General features: G+C 36.2%; 1 protein-coding gene across 1 annotated transcript in view; it reads left to right on the top strand.

The window, feature by feature from the left end:
- Nucleotides 1-841: 841 nt before the first annotated feature.
- Nucleotides 842-21,877, top strand: part of SDK1 (sidekick cell adhesion molecule 1) — a gene marked incomplete at its 3' end in the record, with an annotated part of 423,737 nt that continues 402,701 nt past the window's right edge. Inside the window, exon 1 of the mRNA XM_082490690.1 lies at nt 842-1,466. Coding sequence (XP_082346816.1) covers nt 995-1,466 — 472 coding nt within the window. The 5' untranslated portion in view covers nt 842-994. The remainder of the gene's footprint in view (nt 1,467-21,877) is intronic.

The raw sequence follows: 21,877 nt of genomic DNA, 5'->3' as shown, positions 1-21,877 counted from the left end.
TTTTTTTTTTTTTTGGTACGGTTTTATTGCCGCCGCCGCCGCTGTTGTGGTAGCGCTTTCCCTCTTGTGTTTACAGCTTCTGTGAGGGAGAGACGCTCAGAGGAAGAACCAGGATCCCCGGGCTGCATAAACAAGGAAAGAGGGAGTCCGTCTGAGCAAAGCTGGGAGGATTTCACCTTGTTGCTGTTTGTTTCGGGAGATTTTTCCTGCCCCCGCCCCGGACACTATCCAGCTGAGGGTTAGTTTTCTTGCTGCGTCTGTTGCCGGCCAGAAGAAAAGCGCTTTACATTTTAGAGGTGATTTTTTTTTGTCGTGGTCTCCCTGCAAGAGGGAGATCAGCACCAGCCTTCGGGGAGGAGGGAGATACGATCAACTGAGGTTTTCCCTACCTCCGGCTGAACGTGAGAGTTCAAGTGACATCGCCGCTGGCCTGTGGCTGACTGACTGCACAGCGAGCTGGAATCACAGCCAGACCTGCTCAATTTACCTGCTTGAGGACCCCTCAAACCCTTCTATTGACGGTAGAGATTTGTATCCAAAGGAAAATCGGATTAATATAAACTATGCAGAGCTTTGCGAGGATATCTGGAGACTACCCTGTCTGCATGGCTAATCTTGAAATTGTCTGAAATAAATCCTTAGCGCAAGGAATAGCGAATACTTTCAATTAGGTTTTTTTTTTTTTTTTCCTTGACGCTTCCCCCCCTCCTCCCTTCTACGTGAATTTAACACTTCAATCGCAAGGTTTTTTACAGGAGAGCGGGACACATGCTGGAAACTCACCAGGCTTCATAAAAAACACAGGGTAACAGTTTCCATCATCGTTGCGGTATGAAAGGTACTCTTTGGATTGTCTGCTGGTGGCTAAGATGGATCAGTCTTTCCCTGTTTCTGTTAGCGATGTGCTGAAGGATCCGGATTTACTGAAATACTGACGCCGATAAACTTACTCCCTCTCTGTTTGAAGGCATTGGATGTGACAGTGCAGAGAAACATGCGTTTCACATTTCTGACTGGTTGTTTTGGTGCAATCAATACCTCCACAAGAAACATTGACTTAGGTGGCGATTATCGTACCGAGGGGCACACGGAGCGCGGCTTTCGGGTTGCATGCAAAGTGAGCACAAATCAAAGAGTCCGCCGATCCTGTGAAGTGGGGGCTTCGGGTCCCCCCAAACTCCGGGGCGAAGGCAGCGGGCGATGTTCCCAGCCCACCAAAGAGAGCCCGGCCTCGGGGTGCGGAATGAGCAATGACCAAAGCGCTGTCAGGAGTGGCAGGCAGTCGGATCGGATGGGGATCAGTGAGGCAATAACCGTTGAAAGAAAGGTGGATCGCGAAATTATTGCCCGAAGGAATAGCACGCCAGGCGGAATGATGATAAAGTTGAACTTCTGTTTCATCTTCTGTCGGGGATGGTGGGCGTTTCTGTTGCTTCAGCTCCACATGTTGCAAGCACTGGCACAAGGTAGGGCTAGAGACATTTTTGTTTATAGAAATGCTGCATCTGCCTTCTGAGAGGAAGGGAGTCTGGCTCGGGTGCAGAGAAACCCTTTTACTTTATCCCTATCGGAGGTAAACTGCAGAATTCGCACTGAGCTGATTTCATGTAGGAATGGTCGTTTCTTACACACAATCGTTTCTTTATGGAACAGGAATTTGCAAACTGTACCTACCTATATGTTTCTCTCCCTTTCTCGTCCTATCCTTCCCCTATCCCCACCTCCCACAGAGAATCAAAAGCCCTAGCGGGACCAAACCTGCTTTTTTTTTTTTATTTACTTAAACGCGTCCGTACATTTCTGTTCTTTTAGGCAGCAAAAGAGTTAACTGCTGGATGTGTGTGTGTGTTTAAAAACACTGTGCACTGAGATAAGTTATTAGGAGAAGGGGAGTCATAAATCCGCCGACTAGAAGTAAATCAGGCATGTAAAAGGAATTCTTTAAACATATGAGTACTATTCTATGTGAACCTCGGTTCGAGCATTGTTCATTTCTTTTGGATTGCCAAGTAACATTTACCCGAGACAAAAACTGCAATTGATTCGTATCTGAGCATTTCCACATCAGAGATCCTTGCAGTCAAATGAGTCACTTGTAAACGAAGGGTCAGAGTCGACCAATAGACTTTAAATATCAAGTGTCAGTCACTTTGCATGTAAATTCCCTTCTCAAAAAATTGCCAAATGTAGCCTAATTCTTAATAATCCTTTGACAGAGTAAACAATAAATGGCAGGCAGAAGCATTACAGTTGGCTGAACCAAATAACATGCTGAACAAACGCAGCTTTCACTTTCTTTGCTGGGTCGAGTTTTATTGCTGTGTGCATTGTCTGACTGAAGTGGTATGCGTTGGACAATGCAGAACTGTATCATGTGGGACGATGAGTTACTTATTAAAAACGTTAATACGCTATGAAGGGGAATGGTCTTTGTGTTTTAGTTCTTTGTTTTCAAGTATTTCAAAGGGAACAACAGTGCATTCAGTTTTAATAACTGTATGGGCTTGTGTGTTGAGGAAGAGGGGTTATTAGCCAAGTCTGCTGTAGTTTGTCTCCTCAGGGTTTACTGCTGCATCCTCGGAAAGTTTGGAGCCGCAGGATACAGAAGAGTTTTAATCCAGTGGTTAATAATGGGACTCCACCCTCATAAACCTTTTTCAGTGCTTTGTTTATGCTGTTACTGCTATTCCCAAACTACTTATGCTGAGGCCTGCAAGCCCTAACAGGCTATTGTTATTCTGAAACGAGACATACCTGACATAATTCTTTCTGCAAATTAAAATTCACATCACTTTTCTTTTTCTTTTGGTAGTTGTTGCTGATAGATGCCAACATGATGCTTCATTTTGGAAGACAAATGCTGATGATTTTTGCTGTTTACATTAAAAATGCAAAAATTTTACACATAAGGCAGTTTTAAATGCTGGTGATCCAGGAATCAATTAGATGCCATGTAAAACAGTTTTCTGTGGCTTAATAGTAAACTAGCCATTTTATTGGATTAAAAAGTGAATTGAAACTTTTTTTTAGGACATAATACAGAAAGAATTTTTGATAGCATATTTCAGATTACTAAGCATTTGCAGTAGTATCAGTTTTAGGTTATATATATCTCAGGGAGTTATGTAGTGTTTACAAACTATCCTAAATAAAAGTCCTAACACCAAGTTAGTTTTACCCATCAGTATTTAAGAGGGGCAGGGGAAGCAAAGAGCGTAAGACACGTTATTTCTGAGAAATATTGGTGTAGATAAAGGTATGGCGTTTAGAGGACATTAAACAATGAAAGGTAAACCAATTATATAATGCAGAAACAAAATACATTCTTATTTTTGTATAATACAGAAAATGGAAATTACAGTTATTCCTCTAAAAATTCTTTGACACATAAGCCAGCACGGAGATCTTAATGCAGAGTGCTTCTATTAGGTTTTCACGAAATTTGTATTAATTTAAAACTTACAGTTCTTTTTGCATTCTGAATTCTAATGGATTCTAATACATTCATCATTTTTATGCAAAAATTTACTTTAGAGAGAAGATGACAATTTTTATAGAAGTTCTTATGAAAATGGAAATTCTGCTACAGCCACAGAAAGTTTTTAATGGAATGATATGGTCATATGCATGAGAGAATTACATGCTTCCAATCTTTTTATGTGATAAAAAAATGAACATTCTAAATATATGGGCCATGGCTATTTTGAATGAATACTATGCTATAACCAGCTAATGTTTCTATAATAACTATTTCAGCATTAAAGAAATAAGAAATATTTCAGACATACTGAAATGCAAGTTCTTAGTTCATAGGAAACAGATTAGATGAAGTCGTTGAGATTATTTATCTTATGCTGTAAGGTGAATGGAAGAAAAGGTTTTCAACTGCAACAGGTTGGTTGAGTATTCTCTAGACTTGAATGATCATCCATGTAAAAGCAGATCTAGAGACGACCTGTAGATAAAACCACTTCTAAATTCATTTTGTACTTAGCTCTTCAGCTGTTCTGTCTTCTGGTAGTTGTGTTACATAATTAGATTTAACGATTTATTTGATTTCTTTTTCCTTTTCAAAGTGAATTTAATTATTATGAAACATACAGCGGTTTATTGTACTGAATAATAAAGCATTCTCTTCAAACTTTAGTATTGTTAGTGTAGACCTTCTCATGACGGGATTGATTTTCTGGGTGGAAGAAACGTGCAGATGACAAAGGTTGCGGCCTGTCCCACAAACACAGCCTAGAGTGGTGCTCTGGCTTCTGTGATGGCTGCAGATCTGTGGAGACACCCATTCAGACTTTGTGTGTGTCTCACCCAGCTTGCTACTTTGGCCCATCTGTGAATAGGAAGCTTGTCAGAAAAATTAACCTGTAAGAGTCTGAAAACTGTTGCACACTTCTTTGTTTACTCAGTTCCTTACGCCTGCTGGCCTCTGCCATGATGCCTCTTTCTCGGCATTTTTGTTAAATTTGAGTATTAGGCGCTAGTTAGCCTCAAGTCATCGTGTGTCATCAAATAGTTATGAGATGCTAATTGATAATCACTATAATTATCAAATTAGAATTTGCGAGGTGATGGTAGAAGTGAATCATTTTGACACAGTAACTACTGTACTTGGAAGAACATTATCCCACAGTGACCTCTAGCTCAGTGGTCTAGCATGCCTGGGCATTGTCCTGTTGAAAACACAGAGCTCGTCAGGATTGGAATTTATTAGTTATGTATGAGATTAACAAACACTGATGCCTACTGAGGTACACAATGTTTACTAAAATACTAGAATATTTGTATGGAAATAGAAAAATTCTGCTTATTTAAATAGGTTGGAAGTTGCTACGTGCATCTTAATGGATTTTAAGTACCTTCCCAATGTCTGTCTTTTGAAAAGTGGAAGAATACTTAGAAAATATGCTTCTTCGGATTGATGGCTGTTGTTCAGAATGATTTCAAAATAGATAAAAGCAGCGCAAAGCTTTAAGCTTCTCCAAGCAGAGATGGGTATCTTTAAATATTAAGAAAGAGAAGCTTGTCTGATTTTTCTTAGCTTTACAGCAATGGAGGTGTAATCTTTTTAGGCTACTTGATCAAATCTGGAATTCAGAATTCTACACTTATCTGAATGTGCATTTAAGGTGATATTGGTATCTGTTATGCTTGGACAGAAGCCCTGACATGGAAGATAGAAGAAAATATTTCTGGGGCCCGACTTTTTTAATTCAAATATTTAATAAGGTGTAATTTATAAATATGCTAAGTGTAGTCATGTTTTCAAGCAAATTTCAAACTGCATTAGTATTGGATTAGATTAGATGTAGAGATGATAAGCAACTTGCGTAGAGTAGTTGTTGGAAGGACAGAGAGATGGTTAAATGTGAGGGCAATACTTATTGGAGGGTGAAAAGCGTTCTGAATTAAATGTAGAATGATCCATTTCTAATTACAAAAGATTCTGTTACTGTTTATTGGAAACTCAGTAATTTGTATTGGATTTACCTCTTGTGTTCCCTGTCTTTAGATGAACAGTTTATGTATGTGCTAGTTTTCAAACAGGTGAATTCTTTGTGTATATAATAATAGTAATTAAAAAATTGATTTGGAGGAGTAGATACAAGCCTAGTCTAAATAGAAATGGGGTTGAGAGAGTGGGCTTTTTCTGTGGCCATATCATGCAACTTCTGACTCTCTCTGTGGTAAATCTGTGTTTGGTTTATATATTTCGCTTTAGCTGAAAAATGACTTATTCTCAAGACTTCTCAAAGCAAGTTCAGAGAGAAATGTATACAGACCTATTAACATTTTAAGTAAAGTGTTTCAGATAGTTTCTTGAGAGTGCAGTGTAATAGTAATATTAGAGCTGAAGGAAGACCATATGTAATAGGTGTTTATCAATGTTGTTTTCATGCATTACCAGAAGATGCTTAGACTAGAAATGACCTAGGTAAGGAGAGAGAGGTTGTGGCAGTTCAGTCTTAGAGTTAAGCTGTGTGACTTTCACATCACTTAAGAAGAATGGAAGAGAATCTGTGTCCACGGCTCATAGTCCTTGAAAGGTTGTTCTGGAAGGTTCTGTCATTCTCTGTGTATAGTCATATATTTTGAATACCAAAGACAAATATTGGGTAATATTTTAAAGATTGTCTGACTGATTAAACAAACCATAGAAATTTTAATAAACAATCTTAAAGTGAATTATTTGGAAGCTGTTAAGTGAAGGACTTGGGCTTTTGTATGTCTCAGAGGGTTGGTTTTGTTGTTCTGTTGTTCTTACTAGCACATACCTACAAGTCTTGAATGCACTCTTGATTCAAATAAAAGATTTTCATGCATTTAGCAACTTTGTATACAGCTTTACCTGAACATCACATTTGGAATGGATTAGTTATTTGGTTCACTTGGACATTTTTGCTGTAATGAATCTGTAGGCAATTAGATTATGATTAAGTTTAAATTGATACATATTATTTTACTGTCTCCCTTAGACAGAACCTAGACTGAATATCGCTCACCAATCAGTTTTTCAATATTTTGTTTTCTTGTCAGTGCTTGGCTTCATCTTTCATTTACTTCAAATCTTTTAAACTCAGCACAAGAAGACTGTGTGGACTAAAGAACTGTTAGCAGCTATAGAGTGGCACTGGATTAGGCTACTTAGAGTTATTGCAGCTGGAAACCAGGTGATTGGTGAGACTTGGTTTCTATTTCTGACTATTGAGTGAGTATTTTCTAGTGAATAAAGACTCTCTGCTCCATGTGCCTCAAAGATGACCCTTCACCACCTACATAGCTCACGTAGAACAAAAATATAACTCCATGAAAGGGTCTGTTCCCAAAGAAATAGGGGTTTCTGGAGTTATTTCTGCCTGTGCTGGTGATGGTCTTGTTACAGACTACTTCAGGCAATTCCAGAACTTTCATTCACTAGGACTATTCTGATAAGTGGCATCACATGTAGCCTAGTTAAATTTATTAAATTGGAGAGGTGTAGTAGTTGGCATGCTTTCTTATGGGAGGTGTATTGTTTTCTCAGTTCATTGGTTATAAATAGGTATTAAATAGATGTGATGAATTTTTTTTTCATTTAAGTAAAACTTTCCGATTCCTGTATTGACATCATCTTTGAAATGTCACAGCCCTGGAACTTCCAGTAGGTTCTATAGGAATGAGTTCATGTAGCACTTGCAGGTCTGAGTTCAAGGTGTTACATGGCCGAGAAGGGAAGAATCCTTTATTTTAATATGCATAACTTTTAATTACTTTTAAATATATATGACTGGTTTTGTAAGATCTATTCACTACGCAAATGCTTGGCTTCTAGAAATACACAGTATTTGTATACTGTATCTTAAGTGTAAGTATTTTTGTTTACCAAGAGCTATATTTGTTCTGCCCTTGCTATGAAAAAGAATAAATCTGTTACTAGAATATATACTAGTCTGTTGCTAATCATATGTTTTATTTGTGAAATGCCTGTGAGGTGTAATACAAACGGCACCCTCACTAATATTAAAAATGTAGATCTAGGCTTTTTAAGGGAAGTGTTTCCAAAGTTAATTTTCAGCTATTTAGCTCCCTGAATTAGCTCAAACTGGGGTCACACAAGCATCAGGGACAATGCAGAAGAGGTGATGGGAATGCATGGCTGGGAGCATAACCCTGGCAGCCATCACTAAGATCAGGTTAAATTGTTAAGAGTTTTCAGACTTGGACAAAACACAAGGGAATGTACACTGCCTAACTTATTACAAACATGTGGATGCTGCTGTTCCTGGGTAGAACATAGAACAAAGTTAGTGCCTTTAAAGGGGTGGTTTAGAAGACTTAACTTTGGATTTCTTCTCTGAAAGACCCTTTCAGTGAGTTTCTCCCTCCGTTAGATGGAGTCTTCCTAAAGAAAGCCGTCCTAACCTAAGCTTGTAAAGTACATGCTAAAGTTAGGTAATATGAATATTCCCCTTAATCCTCTTATATCTCAATTCTTGAGACCAATAATGGGAATAATATTTGTTTCTTAAGAAAAGAAATTTTTTAACTTAAGTTGAAAATTCCACAGGTGTTACTTTTTAATGTTTGTATCTAATATACAGATTCAGCAGGTAAAAATGGTGATACGAGCTCCAAGAACGCTGATAAAATAATTTCTTTAGCATTACTTTATGCAAAATGTGGAGTTGGATTGTACAATCCTATGTCACACCATACAGATAACTTTTGAAGTGTCACTTTTGATAAATGATAAGGCATTTATGGTTTTTAAGCAGATAACTTGAATCTTTAATCCTGTTTTTCACATTTTCATGCTCAACTGCGGCAGCCTGAAGAGAAAGTTGATTCTGGTAGATAAATCATTGTCCCTTAGGTCTCTTTAAGCCACTTTATGGTCTTTCAAGCCATAAGCCATATATTTTTCTAATAAACTCCTAGGTCTAACAAGTTATCTAAAAAATAATTTGTCGGGTATCGCCCTCTTGGACCAGAAAGTAGAGAATAATGATACATAGCTCCAGTACCTGTTGCCAAAATGGTCCCATATTGATTCCAGGCTGAAACTGAAGTTTGTAACTCATTATTACACAGAGTCAGAAGATGTGGTAGACACTGCTTTCATCCTCAGATTCATATTTGTGTAATGTTATATATTTATTAGCTGAGAATGGCTTTGATTGATAGGTGTTTTTGGCATTGAGTTCATAGGAAATCTACTCAGCAATGCTATCTTTTAAGAGAAGGTACTAAGAAAACAATGGAACTATCACGCAAGTATTTCAGAAGTTCAGACATTTAGAAAAAAATGCATTTTGTTATACTGGTACTGTTGGCTCACCTAGCATTTGTGTTAAATACAGACTCAGTACCACGCAGGTATTGCTATTGTCCTTGCACATTGGGGAAGTTGCTTCTTATTTCTTATCTGTCAAGAAGTGCAAAGGACATTCATGACTAAATACTTGTGAAATAACTAAATGGTATGTGGCAATTGGAAAACAAATATATGGTGCTATGCCATACTTGCAATTTATATGCCATACTTGCAATTTAAAGGTAATACATTTATCATAACTTGGAACCCATGACAAGTGGCACGCTGCTGTAGCATTGAAGTGCGTGGAAGCAGGTAGGGGGAATTTTCTGTCCGTATTTCTAAATGTGTACACTGATTAGTGTAATTTTAAGTCCTCTTAAATTTGTGCATGTAGAGGTACAACTAACTTTTTTTCGCAGATTGTTTGGGACTGTTTTCTTTCCTTTGGTATCAAGAAATTGAATAAACTCAGATTCTAACCTATCATGCTAATGTAACATTTGCAAAATAGCACCCTTGTGCTTTCTTCCCTCCTGTCCCTATTGTTTAGAAGAAACTCTTTGTCCATGAACAAATACGTCCTTTAAAGTCTTCAAGCAGTCTTTTTTTTTTCTATGATGCATAAAAGAACTTTTACAGTAGCTCAGCTGATAATGAACTGAAAATACCGTTATCCCATGATGAAGACTGTCCCATTGTTCACATGTATGCCCATCTGTGTATCTCACTGTTTTCCTCTCTTTGCTTTATCTTTCTGTCGCAGGTTGATAGAGCCTGTACCACAATTCTGGTTTCTGATTATTGCTACTACATGCTATTGTAATACAAATAGTGCCTACTGCTAGTAAAAGACTGAGGTGATACTTTAAAACCCCTGATTCTACATGTGAAATGTAGAACTGATTCCTTAGTTATCCTCTAACTGGACACAGAATAGCTTTTCTAGGACACTGGTATTAACTGAAGCAGGGCTTTTATTGTGCTGGGAGACCATGTTCACAACAGATAATCAGAAAGATTGTTTAATGGTAGATTATCCCAGGCATTGTTTTTCAGAAATGTTAGGTAAGACTAAGAGGCAAGAGGTCAGGAATAGTAACTCCCATGTTTCACCTTGTGCTATTTTTATTGCCGTGAAAAAGTTAGATTTGTTTTTGAAGAGGGAGTAACTGAAGTTACTTTTAAAACCCCTTGTAATACGTGCCACTTCAAACACCAAATTTTAAAGTAAATACTATCAACTAATTTCCCATTTCCCTTTAGGTGTTCTGAGTTTGTTTTGTGTTTGTGGTGTTTTTTTTTTTTTTTTTGTAGATTATTGTTAAATTCATTTCCTGCATCAGCATGTGCACCGATCATTTTTAAAATAACATATTTTAAAAAAATGTTTAAGATAAAAAGAAAATAATATTCTTTCTAGTTAAGTTCTGTGCCATCTTCTCTCTTGGAACTAGTGTGCAAGATTCTTAGCTTTTAGGAACTACTGAGAAGTCTGTGGTTTGTTTTTTTTTCCTCTTGAAAAGAATACATATTTTGTAGAATAACTTCTTGAAATTTGTAGACTGAGAGAAGGTGTTTCCTATTCACAGAGCCTAATCATGCTAGTGCTCGTTATCCATACAACAAGGCTAAAATTTTACTTTTAAGCATTTCTGGTCAAGGAAATGGGAGAGTAGGTTAATTGATTCTACCTTAATTCAATTAACAAAATAAGCTGGTGATGCTATTGTTTAATGAAGACATCAGCAGAAAAATTTCAGGTGATTGGGGATAAATCTCCCATTTATCCACAAGTTTGAAGTAGCAATGAATAACAGAGGAAGGTAGATTTTATACCTGTGCAGTTTGAAAACTTATCTTGAAGTCATTTATGTAGTACCGAACATCTTTATTTCGAGTTCTTCTATACTAGCGTTGATAGCAGTCTTCCTCAGATTTAATTATTTTCATTATATATGATTTATTATTAGCATTTACTCGTTCAAATATTTATGCATATTTTTCTGAATCTTCAGTTGAGAATTCTGAGTTAATGAGAGTCATGTCAAACTCAAAAGTTTTAAGTGCGGGTAATTCAACGTTACATTCACTATGTAAATGTATCATAATTAAAATGATGCCTTGTCAATCCCATTCAGGTTTCTCATGAGTATAATTTTCAGCTTTTGTATACTGTATTTAGCTATGTCTTCTGCTATATGTCAATAAGAATCTGCAATGTTAACTGTTGTGCCTGGTAAAATTTGAAGAGTGCAAATCTTATTAATTCTGCTATGGAATTCCAGGTAAGATCTAAAACTTAATTTCTTGACATTTTCTAATTGTTGACCTCCACTATAAAAAAAAAAATAAAAATTAATGGAGCAGCTAGTGAGAAAATATAAGATGGCTCTGCAATTGGACTATCCTGAGCTCATGAGCAGAGACGGACGCTTTTAATCTATAACAATGCAGAACGGGATCTTGATGCCTGCAAAATAGCTTTTACCGACAAACGTGGTATCACTTTCACCCTAAACACTCTTTGACTGAATAGAGAGATAAAACTTTTTTTCAATTTATTTTATACATTTGACATTATGCTGAATACATCTGTTTTAATATTACCTTTCTATTGGCAATTTCCTCTATAAGTTGGCAGTCAGTGAGAAGCGACATAAACACAACTAAAATGCAGGCAAATGAAACTGAAAACTGTCAGGAGAGGAAGCTGTAGGCAGATGGAGCTTTTAAAATGACCTCAGAAACAGTGGTGGCTTCCTCTAAATGGCTAAGTCCAAATGGGCTTATTGAAGGAAGGATATTCTTTGGTCTAGGTCCTATTCTCACCAAGTAGGACTGTGTTTTCATTGCCCTTTTAAATTGTTAATTTCATTGTGATAGTTAATTAAGGATTAAATCAAAGATTAGTAAGTAGGAGTTATTTTTCTATACTTACAAATGACAAAATACAAAAGCTTTCACCCACTGGCAAGTACAGTAATAAAGGGAAGTGATTTATCAGTAAAAATTGGTGGCAGATGAATTAGGAGACAATATTTTTAATCTTCTAATTCTATTCTGTGGCTCAGTTACATCTGTGCCAGTGTAAACTCTTCAGCTTGGGAAGAACCTCTCTGCTAGGGTGTATTCTCATCTCAGCTACAGTTATATCCCCAGAAGTTTTCAATCATCACGTGCTTATGTAGCTGGCTAATAACAAAAAGCTTAGCTCCTCTTGATCACTCTGCTGACTTGGCAAATAAAAGAGTAACTGTCAGTTTGTGCTTGTGCAGTCTGGTCAAAAAGAGTTATTAGGTTAATAACTGATCAGTGATATTATTTAATATCTGCCCTGATGGTTTAATACAAATGAGGTCAAAGTTTTCATATTGTATATAAAACATAAAGTGCTGAGTATTTTTGGATTTTCACATTTATACGTGAACAAAGGTTCTTACATATTAGAACAATTCTTACAAGAAGTCTTAGTGTTCTAAATATCTTTCTATAGAGCTGCTGGACATTTTAAATACTGATAAGCCAGCTTTGGTGCAAATGTTCACTATAGTGGAGTAAGAGGTAGCTGTCACTTTATTAGAATTAATGGCATAACTACTCATGTTTACTTGAAATTCATTGCAGCATGAAGTGATTAGGCATTGGTGCTTTGGTAAATTATGACACACTGTATATTTTTTATAACCAATTAGTGAGTGTAGGTGGTGGGCATGTGCAATGCATCTAGTTGTCACTCACACTTGAGTTGAATTTAATTACCATGCATATGTGTGTGTTTACCAGGAGAGTTCTGTTGGACCTATTAACATGTGACAAAGACAGTGGATATTATCTAACTCAGGAAAGAAAGAAAATGTTTGCTATTGTGTGTTTTATTACAAGACCAGATACAGTGTTGTTCTGCGGACATGGCTGCCTTGCCTTGACTGAAAGCGCTCCCAAAAACAGTACTAGAGAAACCTATTGGTTTCTCATAATTCAGTCAAATCTTATATTCTGGGTGAAAGGCAAATGTAGATTTCATATACATTTTGGTCACTTTTCCAGGCATCGAACAATCTCAACTGCCTTGAAATTCTGGAAAAGTGGCCACATGCTCAATAAACTGTGTGTATGCATGCTTGGACAGATGCTGCATCAAGGCAAATAAAACACAAGACATAGCTATTCAGAGCTCAGGTAGTAAGCTGACAAGTAGAATGTACTGTACGTATGAAAAACTATCTGTAGTGACTGATATATTGGGGATTTTTGAAGCCTTCAGTGTCCTCAAGCCCTCTGAAGTCCTATTACTGATTCTAGCCAGAAGTTGTTTTACTTTTCTGATTTTCATAGTCAAAGTATTACATCTACATAGAAAGAACATTTAAATTAACATTATTATTAGGCATATTAGTGTTTTGCATAATTATATATTCCAAAATTGCATTTTAATGCCTCTGCCCTGTTTTTAATAATTCTTTTTTTTAATGGTTTATTTTAATATATCTGAAAGAATGTTTTGTGTCATTTGGCATTGAGTTAAATAATTGCACCCTTACAATGTTCAGAGCTGTGACCCTCAGGGTGCAGTGTAAGAGGGAAAATATTGTTCTAGCAGTAATTTCCTTCTTCCCTACTCAGTTGCCTTTACCTGGTCCTCTAAATTCTGCTGGCAAAAGCAATGGGGAGATAATGCAAAGAAAAAAAATATGGAGGTAAGCTACAGAAATAGTATGAATAATGTCCAGCCTTAACTAAGGCTATCTAACAGCATCTCAGTTTTTAAAGCACTCATTTTGCAGGCTGCCTCTTTCCTTTTGTGAGGTTAATTTGTTCTCATTTCACATAAATTTATCAAAATTCATTTAAAAATGATTATGATATTTTAAATTGAAACTTTTAACTTTGTACAGCGTTTGAGTTGTAAAAAACTCATTCTGCCATGTGCAGTCAATCCATATTTAATTATATAAACCTTTCACACTTTTTTTTTTCTCCCCCAAATTATCCGGCTATTTATTTTCTTTATATTAGAGAAGAATTGGAATATATTTTAAAAACTCTACCTTCACATTTAGGTCATCGGTGTTGCTGTTATACAGATAATAATCCTTTATAATCTTTCTTAGTTGTCTAAAAGTCTGTGAAAACAATGATATTGAAGTAATTATCTAAAATTTTGTGACCTTAATAACCATTAATATGCTCTTCTTAAGCCAAATGACATACAACAGGGTAGAATATTTCTTTTTTGTTTCAGGTGGAGACATTAATGTCAGTATCTTGTGTTATATGTGATGCTGTAATTTACTGGAGGGGGGTATAAAATTAAATTTTGTGATTTAAATGCACATACTGCTGAATTTCAGGTTTCTAAGCATAATTTGTGTTTATGATTGCATCTAAATGTAGTTTCATTTTGTACCCTATATATTGACTGAGAGAAACTGTATGAAATGGCATGATCTTAAATAGAGATCTCAAATCTTGTAAACCTGCATTGTGAAAGGTAATCATGTTAGAGTCGAAACACTTTTGGTTATTCAATTACTTAGTTGTGCTTTTTCATATCACTGTGTGTGCAGCGGTTCTGTCAGAAACAAAGAGTTCAGATCTTCCAGATGTACTGTCTTTGAAGAAAAAGCTAAAGGCAACAGTCACTGTCTGTCATTTATTAAGTGTGCTTTTAAATTTGTGGGGAAAAAAATTAAGTGCATTATTACATATTCATGTAGCACAAAAAGGTCGCTTTTTTTTTTCCTTATATAGTACACATCTCCTGTATTTTAGAACTTGCAAAAGTTATTAGGCTAATTACAATGAATCCTTTTGGTAGGAGGAAACTAATGACCATCTAAATTAATATCATAAAAAAGAAGGTTAAGATTTGTATGGCTTGGTTAAACATGAATAACTAATGTAATTTTACTAATATAATAATGTGTTGTATAAAAGTATGTAATTTTAATTTTACTCTGTATTCAGTAAAGCTTACATGTTAGAAACATTCTCTGACATGGTGATTTTACTTTAAAATATTTTGAAGGGTTATATTGCTATTAAAATTATTAATAGTTTCTCTTCAGGCATTTAAAAGCTTCAGTTGTGTTGGGATTGTTTTAAAACTTTTTTTGGTAAAAGAATTAATGTATGCAGTAGGGTTTACTTATAAGTATTACTGAAGTTATACAGATTAATTCCAATGAAGTTTTCTAATGTCAGTGTGTAAATTGCTGTCGTCTTCTTACTGTCACTCTGATCTAATTTTTTTTGTGCATAAGTGAGCATGGGGGATTTTTGTGTGAAAAAGGATGTGCTTCAGCAGGTTTCAGGAACTGAAAAATTAGTCTATCCACTCACTCAGATTGGTAATGGAAGTAATACCCTTTCCAGGTAAAAAGTCAGTTTAAATGTAAGGATTTTATGATGCAAATAATTGTCTTTTGGGATACCTAGTTTTCATAGCAGCTCATGACAAAGCCAAGGAGTCCCATGTTTTGTTTTTGGTTTTGTGGTTGGTTTTTTTTTGTTGTAGGGCTGTTGTTTTTTTTTTTTTTTTTTAATGTTATATTTTGGCTGTATATAAGAGGGTTAAGAAAATAAACAGTCAGGTTGTTGAGAAGACCAATACTGTGAAAGGTTTTTAAACCATGAAGGGTTTTTTAAACAGAAATTTTGTTTGAACCAGGAAAAAACAAGACATGAGACTGTATCTTCATGGGTATAGTAAGCAAAAACAAATTTAGTACATTTTGATTAAAGATGCTTAGCAAGGTGCACAGAGCAGTTTGATGGCTCACCAAATTAGTAAAAGACAGCTGCACTCTTCAGTCTTCTACTGGAGCTTGTGTGAGCTATTTAATAAAATTAGGTATTTTTTCCAAGTCTAAAGTCTTAAATGTATTTGCTTATTCTAGACAAAAACCAGCAATACTGAATTGTGAGTTGCATTTTACTGTACTTGGCTATTCCAGATGTGTAGAATCCTAATCAAAAGAAGGCAGTAACTCTGTGCTTTCCCTTCACTACATCCAAAGGAAAGATAGGTGTTCTCAGTAACTCAAATATTTAGGTTTATCCTGCTTTTAGGTGTTTCACACTCAAAAAAAAAAATGCAAGTAAGTTAAGGAAAAGGATTTCCTCTAATTGCTATGATTTTAAAAATCACTGATAGAATTCAAGATACCTTATTTTTGTGTATCTTTCTCCTTTCTGTAGAAACTCCTTCCTATAAAAACCAGCATCACATATTCCCAGAGCTTTCCTTTACCCCTGCTTCTTTTTTCACCTGCCTTTAATTTAGTTTGTTGTTGGGGGGTGTTGGTTTTCTTGTTGGTGTTGGGGGTTTTTTTGTAGCTTGTGCAGCGACTTTTATTAGCAGAAAGTATGTCCTGTGTGGGAGACAACAGAGATACTGCATAAATGGCTTTTTCCACACTGGAAGATGAAGGATCTTTCTTGAGTTCTTATCTATAAATTCCTGATACTGTCCATCAGGACAGAGAATAGAATACCTATCTCGCAAACTGTAAGTTACGGAGGGAAAATGTTCAATAGGAAAACCAGCTAAAAGCTGCTGGCTGTTGCAGAGCGTTTTCTTAGAGCAACCATCAGAGGGACAGAGCTCTGCTGTAATCCTGAAGCCTATGCAGTTGTGTCTCGCATCCTTCAGCATCTCAGGTTCCAGTTAATCTAATCTGTTTATAAAAATGAATATCAAACCTTTGTGTTTGCCTGTAAGCATGCAACCCAACCTCTGGGTTTGCATGTGTAGCAAACAAGGATTAGTGTTGTGATAGTTAAGTATGGCACATTCCATCACTTATTTTGAAAAGAGTATTTACTTACCAAATATCGTCTCCTGGTTCCCCTCTGATCTGTGTTGTTTGCAAGACTGGAGATAGGTAGGAGAGTTTTATTTGATTACTGTGATTAGAGTGGCAGAAGAATCCTTCATCATTTACCTTCTTTAGTGTCTTGATGGCTGTTTGACCATCTTGGTCAATCACCTATTTCTCTTCAGGCATCATCCACAGAATTGTTTATTAAGTTCTGAACAATTAACCTATGCAAACTCTTTCAAGGCAAAATAATCAGAGCAAGTGCTGGTGAAGCACTTGCACAATATCAGTATTGCATTGATACTACAAATATAATTGATTCATTCACTTTTTGTATTGATTTGACAATATGACATAATTTAAGGGAAGAAAAATAGATTTAATTAACCATATTTCTGTATTAATGAACAGCTATTTAGGGAAACTCAAGTGCTTTCTTTGCTACGAATAGTAGTAGGTTGAAAGAACTGTGCAACAAAAATACTCTTGTAGCTTTATTGCTTACTTCCTGGAAACTAACCTATTAATTCTATTACAGATTATTAGTAGTGCATCATAAAGTGCATATGAAGACAAGATTACTCTGTCTAACAGAAGAAAATTATAAAAACAGAAGAACCAAACTTTTGAAGATGGTTTGATCAGAGTTTACCAGAGACCTTATTATATTGACTAGTTCATATGGCAATGTTAATAATATAAAAAATCTGCTACTCACAGCCTTGAATTCTTAAAATGGATGCCACAGTAATAGGAAAAATTGTCCTCAACATCAAAAGGAGTTTTATAATTTTTTTGGGGTACTCTTAATTATTAATCTGAAGTTATCTTTAGTCAGTTTTCACATTTTGAAAACTTTGTCAGAGAATTGTAACTATTCGTGAGAATTCTTGTGTAATGAACTGGCAAAATATATATTTAACTAGCATGCAGTTTCCTCTGGCAAGCTATTTTGATATTGACATTAAATTAGGTTAGCTTAATTATATATTATCACCAAAGGCAATATACCAAAATACATGTGGAATACATTGAAGTATATGTCAGTCCATCAACTTTGTAGACAAGCAAGTGTCTGGGAGGTAGACAAATATTATTCTGACTTTATTGCTGCTTTGAGAGTTAATGACCATAATAAAGGTAAGTGTAGCTTGCTAATTATCCATTAGTTTTGTTTTTAATAACATTTTAATTTTCATATTGGTCTTCTGCTGAAAACACGTGCTTTTAATTGTTCATCTTCAATTAGCGTTACTTTTCACATTTTTTAAATAGGGTTTTAAAAGGTTTATAAAGTGGTAGTTTGAAAAGTTTGTCTAAATGATTTGAGATACCCAATTAGAAACGTGCAAAAGTAGGCTGATATAAAAAATACTGGATTTTAGTTAGAAACTAGAGTTACATATTCAGTTCTTGTCCTACACAGTTTTCAACTTGGAATGTTTTGGTCCATTACAACCGTTCCCAAATTGACTGACTTCCCTGTCTTATCTTGGATGAAATGGATTATTGTTCAGACCCTTACAGTTCAAAAGGATAAATTATTGATTGTTGACATTTTGTACAATATCAGATGTTACTCTCTAAGATCTTTCCTACAGGATGGAATTTAACTTCTTTGATCTTGTAAAAGTAAAGTAAAAAGTCATACTTTAAGTTGATTTGCAGAAAAAATGCTGTTACAAATAAAATGATTTTTTTTTGTATTTGCATTACTTAAAATGCATTTTTTTGTCTTATAAATATGCTAATCTTTATAAGATGCTTCTGGTATGACATATGGTATATAATTTTGTTTCAGTTCTTTGACATCAACCTAGTTACTGTTACATAAAAATGTAAAATTGGCAGGGAAAATTAGTATGTTCAGTGGCATGATACTTTGTAAGACTTTTGAGAAGTATCCGGGGTATTCATCTGTATTATAAGTAGACAGCTGTTTGAAGAGGACTTGTAGATTCTGTTAATTGTATGTTTGTTCCCTTTCAGACAGCACTTCTTTTGGACCTGTTTGGTCTGATGGATAAACGGCAGATAAATACTTAGGAATAAAAGAGCAAAGCTCAGTTAAACATATGTTTATATTTTAAACAGTTTTATATATAAAAAAAGGATATTTAAATTAGAAGTAATTAAGATTATTTTCTTAGGGGGATGGAGCAGAGTCAAGAAAAAAATCACAAAACAAGTTTAAAAGATCAGTTGAAATTGCTACTTAATCTATCAATCAAGGCTTAGCTACATGTGCGCACAATATTGTCTTAGGGAATGAAGCAAAATTAAATGATAAAATCAAATTTTGTTGGTTTTTACTAGTCTGGGGCCAATGAATAGAAAACTTGAACTAAATGAACTAAAAAAAAGTCCAGGGAAAAGAAGTTAATTTTGCCACCATGCTGCTGTTTACATGGAAGGAGATTTGTCTCTTTTGTTCTTTTTTGAAGTTTAGTATATTCTGTCTATTGATCTACTTCTGTTCCCCATTTTATAGGCCTGTGCAGAAATAACTTATTTCTAAATTGGAAAGCTGTCTCAGGTAACTTGGAATAATCTAGCAGTAATAGCGCAGAGCTTAGTGCAGGTACACTTGATTAAAGTGGGAAGTTCCACAAACTTGTCCCTACCTTCCAAATCATGCATACAATTTATAATAGAGGAAAAAAAAATATAAAAAATATTAGGGGCAGGCATAGGAATCCCAGGCTTCTCTCTCAAGAATTTCCTGATCAGTGTGCTAGAGTTAGGATCCTTCTTGTTCGTGTGTTTATGCTTTTGCCCTTTCCTTTCTGACCACTGACCCTTCTCTGTTTATAAGTACATACAAGGGACAGCTTCAACTGGATAATGGAAAATACTTCCAGGCTTGTCCTGTGCCCTCATGTTGTAGGCACTTTTCAGGGAATGGGATACAAGTATTTCAGATTTGTACTCCTCGGGCTGAGGGACATGTCTGAACCCACATTTCATATCCTGGAGAGAAGGATACTGAGTCTTTGGAAAAAGCAGTGGGACTAGTTTTCTGTGCCAAGAGACAACTACAGAATCTGATAGCACATCTATACTGGTAAAGGAAGTGGACCAGACCTGTTCTCTGCACCAAAGCCATTTGGCATGATAGAACCTTCTGTTGCATAGAACATGATATTATATGTATAATACAATAGAATCCCTATGTTAAATTATTTTGCCTATCAAAACAAGGTGGGTACATCCAATCTGTATGTTGGCAATAGCCTCTAGCAGCATGTCCAGGCACAGTTTGGGAGACTAATAACTGGTGTATCACCAAAACCATGCCAAAGACTGTGCTAACAGCATGTCAGTATGGATGATTCCAGGACAATGCCTGTGTATTTATTAATATGCAAGAAGGGTTTTCAGGCATTTATGTATAAGCAAATGATTAATCAGCATTGTAGACGGGAATCTGAGTCTTGGAGATCTAGGATTTCAAGCCTACCCTTTGTTAATCTTTAGCTCTAGCTATCCTTACATCTAACACTTCTACTTCTTGTTGATAGTTGCTGCTGAGACCCTCAAGTACCCAGCTCTTCTCAACTGATACTGAAGCTGGATTTGTGAATTGAACTGCACAAAGCAGTTACATCCTGAATGTTAGAATATGTTAAAAATAGTTGCCTCATTGTTAAGTGCTTTCTGTTCAAATTAAAAGCAATTAAGTATTGTTACATGGATACTTCTGCCTCTTCTTACAAATGTTTTCTCTGTCTTAACAAGAGAGAGACTTGATAAGCCAGAGAAAGACAGCTATAGGCAGTTTGACTTGATTCTTGGTGTTAAAGCGGTCTTTGCTAGAAATTGATATTGAAGAACATTTCCAAGAATTAATTAATTAATCTTGGTTTTGGAAGGTTGGTTTGATTATTATTTTCATTTAGCTAAATTCCATCCCCAAATTGTTGAGCAATGATTCCATACAATTTTATTAAAACTAATGAAACGAATACTCTGTTTATAGGCCAAATTCAGTACAGTACTTCAGCAAAAGCTTACCTTCGGCTACATGAGAAGTGATATTATTGATAAGTCAAGCATCCTTTATCTTACTGAAGTTGGATCATCATTTGTATAAAAAAACCTCCCACTCAGTTGAGTTCTTTCATAATGAAAAGTTTATGTAAATTATTCTTAGTAATTGGAAAACATCCATTTAGTCTTGCTTGGCTTTGTTTGTTCCAGAATTTTTTGGGGGATTTTGAGTACTGTGTAGAATTTCTTATACTTTTGGACCATTAGTTTAATATTACCTATGTAAAAACTGGTGGAAGCATTGCTGAAGTTCTATCACATTTTGGCTCCATAGTTGAGGAGCCTTTTATTTTTGTACTAACATCTCTAGTCTTATTTTATCTCAACACACAGTGATTTGTGCTTGCTAAGATAGAAGCTTCAGCTAATCAGAATTACCAGCTATCTGCAGTAATAGACTGTTAAGGTGTGGCTGTGGTTCACCTGTGAATTTGCCTCTCAGCTTTTGTGAAGATCAAGTGTGCTACCTGTCAGGGCCTTGAGGACATTAGGTCTCAATTTCCCTGACCAGCTCTACCAGTGCCCTCCACCCACCCCCTCTGCCCCTGGGCCCAGGAGCTCCATTTAAGATCAGGGCTGGGTGTTTAGGTGTGCCTGCATCCTGCCCTGTCTCCTGGGTAGACCTCAGGCCTGTGTGGTAGGTGTCTTGTCTCCTAGATGGGACCCTCAGACGTACCTTATAACTTGCATCTAGTGCTGTCTCTGTCCCCATTTCTTCTTGTGTCTGGCTGGTCTACGTGGGTATCACTGTCTCATGTCTTATTTGGGATTGCCAGTGGATGGCATGACCAGCACCTCCTGCTGCTGGCTGTGTTCATGTGTGGCAGAGCTACACCCTGGGTGAGGAGAGACCCCCTGCGCTGGGGTCATGCCTGCCTCTTGGTTTGCTCTGCCCTTGGGAACAGCCAGCCCTGGCTGCTGCTTGACGCTGCTGCAGATTCAGTATCCTGTTCTGGGATGAATGCTATGGTAAAGAGACTTGTTTAGCATTGGCAGCCAATACTCTTATTCTTGTCTTTTTTCCTCAGTGCCAGGAACAGCAAACACAGCTCTCTGGCTCGGATGCGGTTTCCTGGCACCAGTACACCTTTCCATCTCCTCACACCTGCTGCGGAGCCCCTTGCCCATCAGCCCACCTCGCCTACCTTGCCTTGTTGAAATCACACTCTTCCTCTTCCAGTCTCACTTTTACCCACCATCA

The sequence above is a fragment of the Vanellus vanellus genome (genome assembly GCF_965231255.1).
Source record: "Vanellus vanellus genome assembly, chromosome: 14".
NCBI classification, from domain to species: Eukaryota; Metazoa; Chordata; class Aves; order Charadriiformes; family Charadriidae; genus Vanellus; species Vanellus vanellus.
The sequence above is the reverse complement of the archived record's forward strand: the minus strand, read 5'-3'. Positions and strand labels throughout refer to the sequence as shown.